Consider the following 13393-nt stretch of genomic DNA (forward strand, 5'->3'; position numbering starts at 1 on the left):
GATTTCTGGCCTTCGTAACCGGTACATCCTCACTGACTCGCACAAAGTCCACCTTCTTTGTCGAATATGCAGTGCTATTAGACATGACGGTTAAGAGATATGGACTCCGGAGTCAAGGATGAGTTGGTGCACAGTAGCTGAGAATTATCGCGGTGGCCCAGAGCGATATATACCTATTACGTTCAGTCCTGGAGTTGGGTTAGTATGCGATCTATTGATGAGAGAGTTCCTGCAGTATCGCGCTGCGTCTGAGAGCCAGTGAGCAGTGGCGAAAGGGAGGACCTGGGGAGGTGATGGACGAACAAGACTAAGTCCGGATCCCCGAGAGTCACACAGCGGCGTTACCAGTCACGGGTTAGCCTTTGTGGCGTTGGCGAACGACAAACTGCATGCACATGATCATTTTCGCCTGGAGAACATAGACTACAGCATATACAAGCTTCGCAGATACTATACGGGGACCGCATAGCCTACGCTTAGGTGTAGTTGATGATCTGGCTATCCGTGCACAAAACCTGGTTCGAGTACAGCGGGTGAGCAACGAGCAAGGACCCGCCAGCCCATGTGGACGTACCTCTCCGACCAAAAGGTTGCTGCAGCCGCTGTTCACGTTAGGGTTGTTGGCGAGGAGTGTGGTGGTAGTTATGTCGGCCTCATTAGAGATTATAGTGCAGGTGTCGCCGTTCGCAACGACGTGAACGCTCGTGCAGTCCTGTCCGGTGATGCCCAAGCAGAGAGCCTGTGTGACAGGTGGTATTAGGGGTCATCCGCACTGAGCAACCATCGAGCGTACCTCGCCCACGAAAAGATTGTCGCATGCCGCATCAATATCCGTGTTGACGTGCGTCAGCTGGAACCTAATGGTAGGGTGAGCGACCGCAGTGGATCCAATGAACGAACAAAGGCGCTTACGTAGAGACGTGCTGAGCAGCCTCGATAGTGTTGCAGGTGTCACCAGCTTGCACGGTGTAGTTGCGAGCACAGTTGGCCGGCAAGGTCTGAGCACGAACTGGGCAAAATCGCAAAGGAGGTCAGAGTCGAGCATCCCAGTAGCCGCAGGGCATATTACCCGCAGAGACGGCCGCGAAGGTGGCGAGGACAATGAGCTGTGCGCTGGAGAACATGGCGAAGACTCGATGAACGAAGGAACCTGGGTGACCTGGCTCTGAGGATCTGTCCAGCTGCCAGCGGCCTTTTATGCTCCCCCACAGGCGTCCGAGTCCCACTATGGGGCTCCTACACTCTTTCCATCATACGCTGGGGCCGACAATAGAACGTGCTTGACCGGCCATCCTATGGCCTGTGGGAAGCTTTCTGTGGAGGGTGCAGCAAAGCACGTAAAGACGGAGGATATCACCCGAGGGCCATCAGATTCTATCGTGCTGTAAGCGTGTGCGGATGCCGTTCAGCCTTTCAGCAACGCGCCTTTAAGCATGCCAAGGTGAGTCACATCACCAGTCTGAGCACCGCTGACAAGGCACAGAGCTGCGCCGCCTTGATGCGATACATTTCGGACTGGTCATTAGATGTGAACAGACAAATATTGACTGATATCATACCCCATGACAATGCATGACAGGCACAGTCACAACACGAGATGCACAACCGCGGCGGCACAGCGGCGCTCACGGTCTCGAACGCCGACGTCCGAGTCGGCGGCGTCAAGGCTGCCTTGTCTGTGCTCGTTCACGGAGGCGTCGTCGTCGTCGTCGCTGTCGTCGCTGTCGACCGCACCAAGTGGGTTAATGATGGCGACGGCCGCGACGAGTGTCGCCTGTGGCGGCGGACCACCGCGGCTGTCGGGGATTGAGACGCCGCAAAGGCTGATTGCCGGAGGTACATGATCAAATCAGACTCCGTTGCTGATACTCTACCGCTCGCCTGTCACAACTAACTGTAATTCCATGTGCAGCGTGCGCAGTACTATCACCAATATGCTACCGCCGAGGTATCGCTCATGTATACCGCTCGCCTGTGTAAGTAGTTATATGATACGAGAGGGTGACTCGTGCTACGCACGGGCAGAGAGAATTGAGAAGAGAGTTGAGAAGAGAAATCGAATGAGAAATGAGAAGAACGCGTCGCCTTCGGTTGCAGCGCCCCCGTGAGAGGCGCCTCGTAAGTGCATCTTTGTCTCTGGGCTTTGACGCCTGAGGTGTTTTATTAAATTGGATTCGATGCCACTGTTTGCTTGCTTGCATTTTTAGTCAATGTGCTGCGCTCTGGTAACTTAGTACGAGCCCGCGTGCACTGAGGGAAACGCCGCATAGTATATTTCAAGCACCACATGGTGAATAACTATAAATCTCTGGGGGCAGATCCACCGAAAGTAAATCCAACACAGCGGTTTGTGATGGAAACGCTGAGCTACATCCTTACTCCGAAGCGGGGGCGCTAGCAAGTTGCTGAACGGGAATTAAGATAGTCACGGTCATGGTGAGCAATGACACACGTACCACCTCCACCCAGTTTCCAACATAGCTGTAAGAGTCGGCGAAAGCGTTGAAGTCGCCAGTGACAACAATGCCTCCCTGATCCGGTAGAGCAGCCAGCAACAGCGAGGGCAGATCTGAATTGTCGTGAAGTGTCAACAGTATTCGCGTTGGGCGTCACAGCTAGACTTACCTCCGTCAGAGTTGACCCAGTGGGCTGACAGGAGGCAATGTAGTCAGCGCAAAAGCACATAGAAGGCTAATATGCGACACTCGGACTCATGGAGGATGTAGTCGTGGTAGTTGCCGTTGCCGTCGTAGCCGCCGCTCGTAGTCCACACAGAAGATTCGAACTACTGCAGTCAACAATCAACGAGATTATAAGACGCGTCAAGAATACTCACCCAGGCCTGGCTGTCACCGAATGTAATGCCGGTCGCATTGGGTTTGGCACCGCTGGGGCTCACGTAGGTCGCTCCAAGCGCAAGCCAGCTGCGCGGAGAAACCGGTTAGCTCCCACTATGAAACTACGTATAGAACTGTAAAACGCACTTGGAGCCGCCGCTGGCCAGGTCAGGAGAGCCGCCGTTGGGGTAGTACGGCGCGATGAGGCCGATGGCGTTGACGTTGGTGCCGGGCACGGTTTGCGCGTTCTGCCACTGGCAGTCAGCTCTGCATTCTCGACAACGGCAAAGACAGATATGCGTACCGCGGCGCCCATGGTGACAGGGTTCGTCGGAGCTCCGCACGTGAACACGCCAGTCAGCGCGTCGGAAGTGTCGGGGCTGATGATTCCGTACCCGCTGACATTGTCCACTTCAGTCACTTCTGCGACAACGTGGATGGTCCGCAGCGCGACGACACTCACCCGCCCAACAGGCCCGAGACGTCAGGAGCCAAGAATCCAAGCTTGGTTGCCCCGGACCAGACCTCAATCTTGTTGAGGCTGACCTCGCCGACGCTTCCGCAAATGCCGGAAGAGGCCTGGAGGGACGCGAGGGAGGGCAGGCTAGCAGCCAAGGTACCGGCAGCGAACAGAGTGGTGGAGAGGAGGCGAATGGCAGGCATCGCGAGAGTAGACCAGGTGTAGCGAGTGGGAGCTTGCTGAAGAGGAAGGGGGCCCGCGAGTCAGCTTTTGTGCCTGCAGCTAGCGTCTTCGACAGCGATCCGTCGACGCAGCGGTCCAAAGGCTGGGCGACGAACTGAACGCCGTTGGCCAACGCCTACGCCAAGACGGGGTTGACGCATAGCAGCTCATCGACGTTGGGCGCGGGGAAGGATGGCTGGCGCACAGTATGCGTCAGCGTCAATCAGCGCAGATCCCAAGTCACACCGGAAGTAAGAGCTTGACATACGGACCTTCCAAGAAATCCGGTGGTACCTTATGCTTTCTATGCGGGGTACCCCGGTCATATAGCGAAAGCGGAGCGCCTTAAGCTTGCATGAAGCCCGGTCATAATCAGACGTAAGAACGTGCGGTGAGGCGCTTACTGCTAGAGTGTGTATATACGAATTGAAGTGACGTTGAGGCGACAATCTGCTTAAGCTAACCATTCACGGCCCATGTATGAACGCTGAAATGCTTGACGGCAATATCTATAATGCCACAAATATCAAGTGTCGGTGCTATACATATGCCAGTCTTGACCTGGAAGGATCTGTCATTAAAACTTGAGGTCGTGAAAGGGGACGCCTGCGTTCTCAAAAACATACCTGTCTATATACATGCGTGGCCCAAACAAACAGTACTTCGCGCGCAGCTCCGCTGGTCGTTAGACTGGCCCGAAAAAAGCGATTTACCCTGGATTATCCAGTCCGTCTGGCTCGTCGAGCATGTCTCGCAACACTTCCGATATCCGTCGGTGCAAGTTTTCTGCGGCGCGACAGGTAAATGCGGTGGATGGAGATCAAAGAACTGATGGACATACTTGCGCGATTTACGGCCCGTACGTAGTCGTCGTCAGCTTCGGTCATCTGACGTTCGAGGTCCTGCAAGCGCATCGCCTGGTGATGGCTGATGTCAGAAACTCTCCCTGCATGCGTCCAGGCGTACCTGAGCTTCCTCAGACTCCGGCTCTGGAAGCGAGTTTATCAAATACTCGACCTGTTTCGCCTTCACTAGCAAATCCGTGACCAGCTCTTTTTTATTCTCTGCAACTCAGCCGTCAGCGAGTTGATTGGGTGCTTACGGCAGTGCCAGCACCTTCGAAGACATCCGGAGAGTCGACTTTCTCCGGATTTCTGGCTTTCGTGACCGGTACATCCTCACTGACTTGCATGAAGTTTGCCCTCGATGTCAAATACGCAATGCTACTAGACATGATGGTTAAGAGCTGTGGCCTCGAGAATGAGCTGGTGACCGAGAATGTTGAACTCGCCGGGCGAAGGCGGTACCTGTTGTATCTCATCTTGGAGCTGAGTTATGCGGTCCATATGAGAGAGTTCCTGCAGCATTGCGCTGCGTCTGAGAGTCGGTGAGCAGTGGCGAAAGGGTTAGCCCGAGGAGGTGATGGGCGAACAGGACCAAGTCTGGATCCGGGGTCACGCATCACGACCAGTCACGCGTTAGCCTTTGTGGCGTCGGATCGGCGCCTGACGACGAACACATACATGTCATTTTCATTCAAGGGCGTACAAGTACAAGAAGAGCTTCATAGAAAACGTTTGGCACAGAAAAAACTTTTTAGCCATACAACCTGCACTTAGGTGTAGTTGATGATCGAGCTGGACGTGCACAAAACCTGGTTCGAGTACAGCAGGTGAGCGACGGGCCGTGACTCGCCGGCCATAATGTCGACGTACCTCATTGACGATAAGGTTGGTGCAGCCGCTGTTCACGTTGGGATTGTTGGCAAGGAGAGTATTGACAGTTATGTCAGCCTCATTGGCGATCGTAAGGCAGACGTCGCCGTTCTGGACAACGTGGACACTAGTGCAGTCCTGTCCGGTAATGCCTAGGCAGAGAAGCTGTGTAACAAGTGGTATCAGGGACCGGCCATGCAGAGCAACATTCGAGTATACCTCGCCCACGAAAAGATTGTCGCATGCCGCATCAATCTGCGTGTTGACGTGCGCCAGCTGGAACCTAATGGTAGGGTGAGCGACCGCCGTAATGAACGCATAAGGCCGCTTACGTGGAGACGTGTTGGGCGGCCGAGATGGAATTGCAGATATCGCCAGCCTGCACGGTGTAGTTTCGAGCACAGTTGGTTGGCAAGGTCTGAGCGTGCACTGAACAAAACGCAAAGAAGGTCAGAGTTGAGCATCCCAGTCAACATAGTGTGTATCACCCGTAGAGATGGCCGCGAAGACGGCAAGGGCAAGGAGCTGTGCGCTGGGGAACATAGCAAAGACTCGATGAGTGAAGGAGCTTGGGTGACCTGGCTCTGAGGATCTGCCCAGCTGCTGGCCGCCTTATATGCCCTTCCACAGGCGTTCCACCGTGAAGCCCCTGTGGTCTCTTAACACGTCCTGTGCTGTGGGTGGGTTGAGTTAGCGATGAAACGTGCCTCACCGGCCATAGTGACCTGTGGGAATCTTTCGGTGGAGAGTTTGTCGAAGCACACAAAGGCGGAGGTCGATGCATGAACGCCAAACGAGAGCCATCAGCTTCTACTGAATTGTAGGCTCGTTTTGCGAGTGTTAAAACGCCGTTTAGCTTTCCTGCGATGCGCCTCTGGGCATTAATCCAGGTTTTGTGAGCCCGTCTATGAGAGGCATGATACCAGAAGCGCTTCCAGACTTGATCGCGGACGAGCTGCGCCGCCTTGATGCGATTCACTTCGGGCTGGTCATTAAATGTAAATAGACGAAACAGTGACACATTTCACACCTTCTTCGGTGACAATAGGACCCCATGATGATGTATGACTGGCACGGTCGTAAAAGCGGCTGAAGTACAAGAATGTCGCCGGGGATAGAAGCACTCAGAGCACGGGATGCTCCCTCAATGCCGACGTCGGCTGATGCAATGCGAGGGGTGCATGAGCGCGGCCCGCGAACGCTGTGCAAGATACTCTGTAGACTGCTGATGAAAGGCTGCGAATGTCCATCATCCATATCCTGGCGAGTATCGCCGGTGACCCACGACCTCAATTTGGCGGATTATATTGAACAAGAACTTGAACAGCGAGATGATACTACACTGTGAGCGAACGTCGCGGAAGATCGTTGGCAGATATTTCACTTGCTGTCACTACTAGTAGCGTCGATGTCAGGCATGCTCGTGCACTCACCATTATTTGTTACATGTAATTGGTTTGAATTGTGGACTCAAACCTAGAGAATCTAAAGAATACACTGTTGCCTAAGGCAGCATGAAGTGAGTGTCATGAAGGTTCAAGTATACCAGCAATAGGTACACCGACTATTGAGCCGTCTTACTAACAGGCGAGGCAAAGCGCGAGGCCATACTCATACGCGCGATGCGCTCAACTTCCTCTCTAGTCAATCCGAGGCCCAGAGGCTCCTTCGCAAGAAGCAAAGCATATTCGCCAAGCAGGTTATTTCGGAAAGGAAGGGTATCGTCCGTCTGCCAAGGTTTATATGAAGTCAACTAGATCTTTCTGATAAAGGACACCAAGACGTACGCAGACCGCTATTGGGTGGTTTGCCTCCAGGTAGTGCCTAATGTGATGCTCTTCAAGGATGCTCACAGTCTTGCACAGGAGGTTGGACGAGAGACAGATCTCGACGCAAGCGTTATTCGAGAAGACAACATCTCTCGCGTCTGTATCCAGGAATGTGGCATGCCCTAGCCTGTCTGGACTGAAGGAGAGTAGCTTCAGAGTATCCTCATGCGTGTTCTCAGAGGTCTGCAGAGGCTGGTGTCAGCCACCAGAGACGAAGTAGCGAAGATGAACACACTTCAGCGATATGCAAAGTCACACCAAGCCCTGCTTCCTTCACACGTTTGAAGTATTGCTCAAAATTGTCCATGTTTCCCGCCTGAAAGGGCATCGTTGGCACGCAGATACATTCGTTTAGCAAAGCAGAACACTCACTAGGGGGTCCCCGCAGAGATCAACGCCCACAACACGCCTCCCCTCCTGCCTCAGCTTGATGGCTAGACTGACGATCTCCTCCGCAGTCTTCGCATCCATACGGCGGTCTAAGCTGACAATGAGCGCAGCCCGTTCCACGGGGTACCGTTCGACCTCGTCAAGGACGGCCTCGAGGTACTGTTTGCGTGACATGTTGGGCGTCGTCCGGGGTGTCGAACGCAGCTCGAGATAGGCCGCCATGGGCTGGCCTTTCGGTGAGACGGGGTCAGGCTCGAGAAACTGAGCAAGCACGGCGCGGGCAGCCTCCGCGAGAGTCTCCGGCGTTGCGGTCAGAGCATAGATGGCGGGAAAGAGCCCAAAGAAGTCGTGTAGTTCGTTGAACACAACGCCGGTCTTGAGCTGCTCGATACCAGCTTTTACTGCATCAGAGCTAATCGCAGAGGAGGAGAAGTCGGCCTCGTTTGCGATCTTTTGTAGCAGTGGGATCGGGATGCTGCCATTTAGATGGGCGTGTAACTCTGCTTTCGGCAGCTCGCGCAGAAATTCGATCTCCTCAGGAGTCAAGGAAGCCAGAGCGTCGGCAGCGTACCCAGCAATGTCATAGGCCGACATTCTGCAGGATGTGATAAGGGGGCGGATAAGAACGAGGGCATGAGTCTAAATACACGAGACTGAGTCAGTCCCAGTCATAATTCATCCAGCGTCTCGAAAGTGTCAAGCTTGGCAAAAACGTCTGCCTGGGGTACCTCAAGCGTGCCGCACGACAAGAGCTGTCCTTAATCCCGCTAGCCTCGTGAACCAGACCCAACCTGACGTCGTATCCATGCTTTACGAGACTACCTTCCCGCCTGTCTCAGCGTTGGCACAAGTTTAGCATTTAACTTCGCGCTTGGAAACAACAGAAGTTATGAAAGCAATAGAAAATGTCTGATATACAGCGTATTGAAGGGAGTGTTCCGGCTATACAAAGGCTGAACGTGCATTAACCGTAGCGAATCACAGCTAGAAAATATATGATACTACGAGGATAGTTCTAAGTGTCCATGGCACTAATTGATCAATATCTCTCAGAAGGTGGGTATCCACGTCCGCCGGCAGCTTGGTACAGCTGTCCACCGCTGACGCCGCCGACAAGGCTGCCTGGGCCATGATACCCGCTGGCAGTGTCTTCGTATTGCTCCTCTGCGCCAGCGAGAAGAGGGTCCTTAACTTCCCATACAGTGGCCTTCGACCCGACGGAGAACTCAAGATCTTCGCGCTATTATATCGCATTTAGTCGCTGCATCCATTGAGCCCGAATAAACGAAGCGTACCGTGATACTGTCCCAGTACTTGTAGACCATCATGACACTCAAGAGCATGCAGAGCGTGAAGAAGAACAAGCCATCAATGTAGTGCTTGATAGCGTCGCATATGGTCACGCTAAAGGCGAACATGATGACCTGTGCGATGGTGAAGAAGGCAGTACCGAAGACGATGTCGCCGATCGGCCAGCGGTCCTCGAGGGTACGGAAGACAATAATGAGCTGCGAGACGATGTAGATGACCGCGCAGATGAGTGGCCACAGGATGTAGATGATCCAAAGGCCGATTGGCGTGGCATACTTGAAGCCGGCGAACTCTTTGAAAGTTGCGATCGCAACGAAGAAGCTGACACCGAAAACAACGAGACAGGATATACGGAGGAACTACATGGTATATCAGCGCCGACTCATCACGCTGAAACTCTGACAGGCATACCCAGAGCGATAATGGCGTCCCATCTTCCGCGAACTGGAATCCGACAAAGCCGTTGATAAGCAGACAAGCGTAGGCTGCCGCCACGAGCCCTGTATACACGGCTGCAAACCACTTTATATGAACTGTCAGCTGGAGGCGAGATAGATTTCAAGGCTACTTGGTACTCACAGGATAGCTAACATTTGCAGTAGGAATTACGTTAGAGTCCAGGAAGATGGCGAGGAGTTCAATGATGGCGTAGAGGTAGAAGAACATGATGATCTCCTTCCGTCCTACACTCCCTGAGCACTTGCGGCACGCATATACGCATGTAATCTGAACTCACCGACTGCCGTATACTTGCTTCGTATATGGAAAATCATGATAGCGGTCATGATGATAGCGACAATGTGAACGAAGCATGTTGCTGCATGCACGGGTCAGTACGGCGTGTTCAGACAGTGAGAGCGTCACACCCACAGGGTTGGAAGATGAGGGTCCCAGCAATTTCCACATTCCTGCTGTAGCACGAGGGTTCTATGCCTCTGTCAGGGCCCACGAGAGGACAGATGACGAGTGCAGCGGTCTGGCATATACTGTCGAAGGAGCCAAATTGGACTCCCATAGTGGCTGAGAGCGATATAAACGAGCGACAAAGACAGGGAGACAGAAAGAATCAGATCAGAGCCGGATGTGAGACAAAACGGCTTTTAGTTAAGAGGGTCGCAGGGCGCCGCAGAGAGCGTGCTTGTCGTCGTGCACGACGTCGGAGAGAAAGCTGCAAGGTCGATGGCGACGGGCGTCACAGAAGAGGCACAGCTCCTCGAGTCGAACCAGATCGAGTGATCTCAAGCGTTTTAACCGAACCAAAATAGGCCAGATGGCTGAACGTACGCCGTTTCGCCCGTGCCACATACACAACCCAAGCGTTGAGTCTAGCCACCGTTTTATAACAGCAGGTCGCATACTATAAATATGCTGACTCGCAGTGTGCAAAGCTACTGAAGACTGCACAAACACCATGAAGTAGTCTTTTTAAATACCAGCACCTCCGGTGACCTCCAAGGTGTGCCCCGAGACGAATGATGCTAGCGGCGAGGCCAAGAAGAGCATTGCTGCGGCTGCTTCATCAGGAGTAGCTCCGCGACCAAGCGGGATGCCCGGCTGTGCACTTGAGCCACCACCCTGTTGCTTGGTGTTTGTAACAGATGAATGTCCACCAGGAATGCCAAGCGCGACCTTCTTGCCGTCTATCTCAATGGTCGCACCGGCCTCTTTCGCCTGGGTGAGACGTGTCAGGACATAGCCGTATGCCACGGTGTTTGCCCGCACGCCGAAGGGACCCCACTCCTTGCATATCGTTTTGGTGAATCCGATGACAGCAGACTTGGCTGCTGCATAGTTCGCCTGGCCGACATTTCCGTGCAGGCCTGTTGTTGAAGAGACGCTGATAATCGAGCGATTCTCCCGATTATCTCCCTAGATCGCGAAGTGGATGAGAGAAGCCGTGTACTAAGTATATAGACTTACCTTTATGCGCATGTATGGGGCGGCAGCACGAATGAGGCGGAACGGCGCGCGGACGTGGACCTTCTGGATTACGTCCCAGGCATCATCTGGAGTTGTGTGAAGCATCCGGTCGAAAGTGAAGCCCGCGTTGTTGACTATGTGGTTAAGCTTGCCATACTTCCTGCAGTCCAATCTGTGAGGATCTAATTGAACAATCTCTCAAGGGACATACTTGATAGTCGCATCCAGGACACGTTGCGGGAAATCGTCTGCAGCGACATCACCGCCGATAGCAATAGCCTCACCGCCTTGCGCCTTGATCTCATCTACGACCTCCTGGGCCTTCTTCTCCTCGAGACTAAGTCGCTATGAGTGGACTTGGTGTTCCATCCATGGGAAATTCAACGCACTCAGCAACGACAACCTTCGCTCCCTCCTTTGCAAAGAGGAGGGCAGCGCAACGCCCGATACCCTGCAGACGGAACGTTAGCCATAGCCAGAGTATATCTGGCTGACGATGCATACCTGGCCAGCACCTAGATGTACCATCGAGCTCGCCTCGAGAACCTTCCAACAATTGCGGATGACGTACCAGTAATGATAGCAACCTCGTCCTTCAGCAAGCCTCTCGGGTAGCTGTTTGTGAGGTGCCCAGAAATCTGCGAAAGACGTTGGGTTGCCATCTCCTTGAGCACTCAACTAAAGCTGGTGAGGTTGGTTTTGGTGAAGCTGTGGGGATAGGAGTGTCGTGCGCGCATGACACGAGCATTATAAGGGACGGCACCGGAATAGTCTCATGGTTGTGATTCCGGTTGTCTGGAACCCGAAACCCGATGTCGGTCAGCGCAAGCATATTAAGTAATACTCCCCGACGTCCACCGTCCTAATTAAGACCTGATCATAATTCTGAAGACCGGGGCTTGCGGCCCCGCTCGCCAATGCCATGCACTGAGCACCCCGACAAGATATCTGACCTCCCCGTAGACTCATGTACAACATCTCCACTGTTACAAATGGACCTCGATTTGCAACATGCTACAGCATAGTGCTAGGAAGTGTCCATATCATGTTGTGAGGCGTTTCCGGGGTGGTCAGGACTCAGGGTGTACGTCGCAGGGTCTTCGAGGATTATAACGCACCTCGATCAGTCCGAGATGGTACACGGCCAGGCGCAGGTCGTTTGCGCGAGTCGTGGACTAGGGACAAGGAAGAATTTTTCACAAGTAATGCAGCATGTCTTGCGGCAGGCATTGAAGACGACCGCGAAGCTGACCGGGATTAAGAACTAACGGAAGGGTGGATAACATACAACAACGCGGATAGGTATAAACACGTTGCGGAAGCTAAGTGCATCGCTAACTGATGTAGCGGTACTTGCGTAGTCCGTGAAAGTGTTACAAGAAACTGCCACTCTTCCCTGATCCAAATCTGTCTGATAAACCACGGGCATCCTTGATGAACTTGTCTCTCGTCTTGTCATCCAAGAGCTTGCCGCCCAAAGCCATGTCTCTGCTATGATCCCAGATGACTGGCGGTCCTTCATCTTTCTTCTGATCAGCCTTAGCGGAGTCCTCAGCATGTTGCTCGAGCAAAGCCGCGCCGCGAGCTCTCCTCTGTTACTGCGTCAATAACTCTGATCGTTCGACGATAGTTTTATCTCTGACCGTATGCTCGTCCACGCCCTTGCGAATTTCTTCTTCATATCTGGCTCGTTTCCTGGCTTCAAGCTGCTTCTCTTCAGTCAGTTCGGGATCGGCGTTTACCGCACGTCGACGTTTGCCAGAGACCTCGTCCGCTAGACGTGCTTGACGTTCAGCTGGAGTTTCTGTCCAGAGGGAGGAGTCTACGTCGCGTGACGGTGCCGACGTGCGAGCGAATTGACGAGGCTTTGTCAATTTCGTGGGGTCGATAGCTGCTCGTGCATTGTTACCATATACTCCAGATGGTAGATAGCCAGATGCGTACACGATAAAAGGTCAGATGATGACGGAGGCTTCAGCATCCATTCTTCACGTTGCAAAGTCTTTGGCTTTGAGGCTTCCTAGATGACATGAGAACCCAGGCCGTACTTGACGAGTTCGAAATGGGTACACAAGGAAAGTACGACACGACGTACCTCGATCTGCTTCCTCCTCCGCTCTTCCTTCTCCAGAAATTCAGTCACACCATCCTTCTCTTCCAAGATCACTCCACCAGGCAAAGGCATAGGTCCGACGTCCTCATCGGATTCGTCATCGTCAAAACGTGGTTTTGGCAGGGTGTAAGGGAACGAAGGACCCTGAACTCGCTTGCCGCTAACTTCTTGTTTGGAGCGTGAGGCTGCCAGGTCAGGAGGGAGCTCCGGAACATAGTCGTCCTCGTCGTCCTCGTCTTCATTGATAGCCTGTGGGGTACGGTCCCCAAGTCCCGGAGGGATCACAGGACCAATCGTTGCTGGCTGTGGCTGAGATGGCCCAGCCTCTTCAAGGTCATCCTCTGAAGTAGTGGGCCTATTTTGTAGTATATGCGCTGGTATGTCTGGACCTATCATGATGGGCTATGCGAAGTTGTGTGGCGGTGGGGAGAAAGAGCTGAGAGCTCAAAGCAAGGCGTGCAGGCGCTCATACCTAGATTAGATTAGATCGAAATCTCTTGCCGTGTCGTGTCAAGACTATTTGCTCTCGCTCATCTCTGACGTCGACCTAGTTTTAAGGAGGATTTCAGCTGCTTGTAAAATATTCTTTGGCATTA

At 53.3% G+C, this 13393-nt stretch overlaps 8 protein-coding genes across 8 annotated transcripts; all 8 read right to left on the bottom strand.

The window, feature by feature from the left end:
- Positions 1-450: 450 nt before the first annotated feature.
- Positions 451-1616, bottom strand: PHACADRAFT_246692 (uncharacterized protein). The gene is made up of 7 exons (XM_007390038.1): positions 1560-1616; positions 1426-1494; positions 1070-1374; positions 913-1009; positions 794-857; positions 575-739; positions 451-515 (listed from the first exon to the last, which is right to left on the bottom strand). The coding sequence occupies exons 3-7, from the start codon at positions 1122-1124 to the stop codon at positions 477-479; spliced, it is 420 nt and encodes a 139-aa protein (XP_007390100.1). The 5' UTR covers positions 1125-1374; positions 1426-1494; positions 1560-1616; the 3' UTR covers positions 451-476.
- Positions 1586-3500, bottom strand: PHACADRAFT_189778 (uncharacterized protein; the record flags this gene model as incomplete). The annotated part of the gene is made up of 9 exons (XM_007390039.1): positions 1586-1796; positions 2380-2405; positions 2457-2569; positions 2626-2649; positions 2704-2785; positions 2837-2924; positions 2985-3085; positions 3142-3235; positions 3301-3500. The coding sequence occupies 9 exons, from the start codon at positions 3498-3500 to the stop codon at positions 1586-1588; spliced, it is 939 nt and encodes a 312-aa protein (XP_007390101.1).
- A 291-nt stretch (positions 3501-3791) lies between these two features.
- PHACADRAFT_246695 (uncharacterized protein) lies at positions 3792-4753 on the bottom strand (the record flags this gene model as incomplete). Its single annotated transcript, XM_007390040.1, has 6 exons — positions 3792-3869; positions 3924-4080; positions 4146-4305; positions 4361-4436; positions 4486-4583; positions 4636-4753. 4 exons carry the CDS (start codon positions 4751-4753, stop codon positions 4229-4231), a joined length of 369 nt encoding a protein of 122 aa, XP_007390102.1. The 3' UTR covers positions 3792-3869; positions 3924-4080; positions 4146-4228.
- Positions 4754-5225: 472 nt separating this feature from the next.
- On the bottom strand, positions 5226-5529 carry PHACADRAFT_179862 (uncharacterized protein; the record flags this gene model as incomplete). The annotated part of the gene is made up of 2 exons (XM_007390041.1): positions 5226-5399; positions 5454-5529. Coding segments are annotated over 2 exons (250 nt in total), but the record flags the coding sequence as incomplete, so codon positions are not given.
- A 22-nt stretch (positions 5530-5551) lies between these two features.
- Positions 5552-8089, bottom strand: PHACADRAFT_133307 (uncharacterized protein). Its single transcript, XM_007390042.1, has 5 exons — positions 7436-8089; positions 7299-7379; positions 7022-7246; positions 6265-6963; positions 5552-6212 (listed from the first exon to the last, which is right to left on the bottom strand). Exons 1-4 carry the CDS (start codon positions 8045-8047, stop codon positions 6799-6801), a joined length of 1083 nt encoding a protein of 360 aa, XP_007390104.1. The 5' UTR covers positions 8048-8089; the 3' UTR covers positions 5552-6212; positions 6265-6798.
- A 203-nt stretch (positions 8090-8292) lies between these two features.
- On the bottom strand, positions 8293-9908 carry PHACADRAFT_246702 (uncharacterized protein). The gene is made up of 6 exons (XM_007390043.1): positions 9635-9908; positions 9501-9581; positions 9344-9447; positions 9176-9286; positions 8749-9123; positions 8293-8693 (listed from the first exon to the last, which is right to left on the bottom strand). Exons 1-6 carry the CDS (start codon positions 9777-9779, stop codon positions 8493-8495), a joined length of 1017 nt encoding a protein of 338 aa, XP_007390105.1. The 5' UTR covers positions 9780-9908; the 3' UTR covers positions 8293-8492.
- A 154-nt stretch (positions 9909-10062) lies between these two features.
- PHACADRAFT_246704 (uncharacterized protein) lies at positions 10063-11394 on the bottom strand. Its single transcript, XM_007390044.1, has 6 exons — positions 11256-11394; positions 11189-11199; positions 11074-11135; positions 10896-11021; positions 10685-10844; positions 10063-10633 (listed from the first exon to the last, which is right to left on the bottom strand). The coding sequence occupies exons 1-6, from the start codon at positions 11344-11346 to the stop codon at positions 10190-10192; spliced, it is 894 nt and encodes a 297-aa protein (XP_007390106.1). The 5' UTR covers positions 11347-11394; the 3' UTR covers positions 10063-10189.
- A 556-nt stretch (positions 11395-11950) lies between these two features.
- PHACADRAFT_246707 (uncharacterized protein) lies at positions 11951-13171 on the bottom strand. The gene is made up of 4 exons (XM_007390045.1): positions 12780-13171; positions 12629-12731; positions 12328-12575; positions 11951-12276 (listed from the first exon to the last, which is right to left on the bottom strand). The coding sequence occupies exons 2-4, from the start codon at positions 12663-12665 to the stop codon at positions 12058-12060; spliced, it is 504 nt and encodes a 167-aa protein (XP_007390107.1). The 5' UTR covers positions 12666-12731; positions 12780-13171; the 3' UTR covers positions 11951-12057.
- Between the last annotated feature and the right edge of the window lie 222 nt (positions 13172-13393).

The sequence above is a fragment of the Phanerochaete carnosa genome, assembly GCF_000300595.1.
Source record: "Phanerochaete carnosa HHB-10118-sp unplaced genomic scaffold PHACAscaffold_1, whole genome shotgun sequence".
Lineage (NCBI taxonomy): Eukaryota > Fungi > Basidiomycota > Agaricomycetes > Polyporales > Phanerochaetaceae > Phanerochaete > Phanerochaete carnosa.

Coding starts and splice junctions, on each gene's coding strand:
- PHACADRAFT_246704 (XM_007390044.1), bottom strand. CDS start 11,346: ATGGCAACCCAACGTCTTTCGCAGATTTCTGGGCACCTCACAAACAGC. Junction 10,845..10,895: donor GTCCTGGATGCGACTATCAA/GTATGTCCCTTG, acceptor ATTGGACTGCAG/GAAGTATGGCAAGCTTAACC. Junction 10,634..10,684: donor CCCCATACATGCGCATAAAG/GTAAGTCTATAT, acceptor TTCGCGATCTAG/GGAGATAATCGGGAGAATCG.
- PHACADRAFT_246707 (XM_007390045.1), bottom strand. CDS start 12,665: ATGCTGAAGCCTCCGTCATCATCTGACCTTTTATCGT. Junction 12,576..12,628: donor ATCATCTGACCTTTTATCGT/GTACGCATCTGG, acceptor ATGCACGAGCAG/CTATCGACCCCACGAAATTG. Junction 12,277..12,327: donor AGGGCGTGGACGAGCATACG/GTCAGAGATAAA, acceptor ACGCAGTAACAG/AGGAGAGCTCGCGGCGCGGC.
- PHACADRAFT_246702 (XM_007390043.1), bottom strand. CDS start 9,779: ATGGGAGTCCAATTTGGCTCCTTCGACAGTATATGCCAGACCGCTGCA. Junction 9,287..9,343: donor CTGCAAATGTTAGCTATCCT/GTGAGTACCAAG, acceptor GTTCATATAAAG/TGGTTTGCAGCCGTGTATAC. Junction 8,694..8,748: donor AGTACTGGGACAGTATCACG/GTACGCTTCGTT, acceptor GCGATATAATAG/CGCGAAGATCTTGAGTTCTC.
- PHACADRAFT_133307 (XM_007390042.1), bottom strand. CDS start 8,047: ATGTCGGCCTATGACATTGCTGGGTACGCTGCCGACGCTCTGGCTTCC. Junction 7,247..7,298: donor TGACTTTGCATATCGCTGAA/GTGTGTTCATCT, acceptor CAGCCTCTGCAG/ACCTCTGAGAACACGCATGA. Junction 6,964..7,021: donor ACCACCCAATAGCGGTCTGC/GTACGTCTTGGT, acceptor AAACCTTGGCAG/ACGGACGATACCCTTCCTTT.
- PHACADRAFT_246692 (XM_007390038.1), bottom strand. CDS start 1,124: ATGTTCTCCAGCGCACAGCTCATTGTCCTCGCCACCTTCGCGGCCGTC. Junction 1,010..1,069: donor CTTCGCGGCCGTCTCTGCGG/GTAATATGCCCT, acceptor GATTTTGCCCAG/TTCGTGCTCAGACCTTGCCG. Junction 858..912: donor GCTGCTCAGCACGTCTCTAC/GTAAGCGCCTTT, acceptor CCCTACCATTAG/GTTCCAGCTGACGCACGTCA.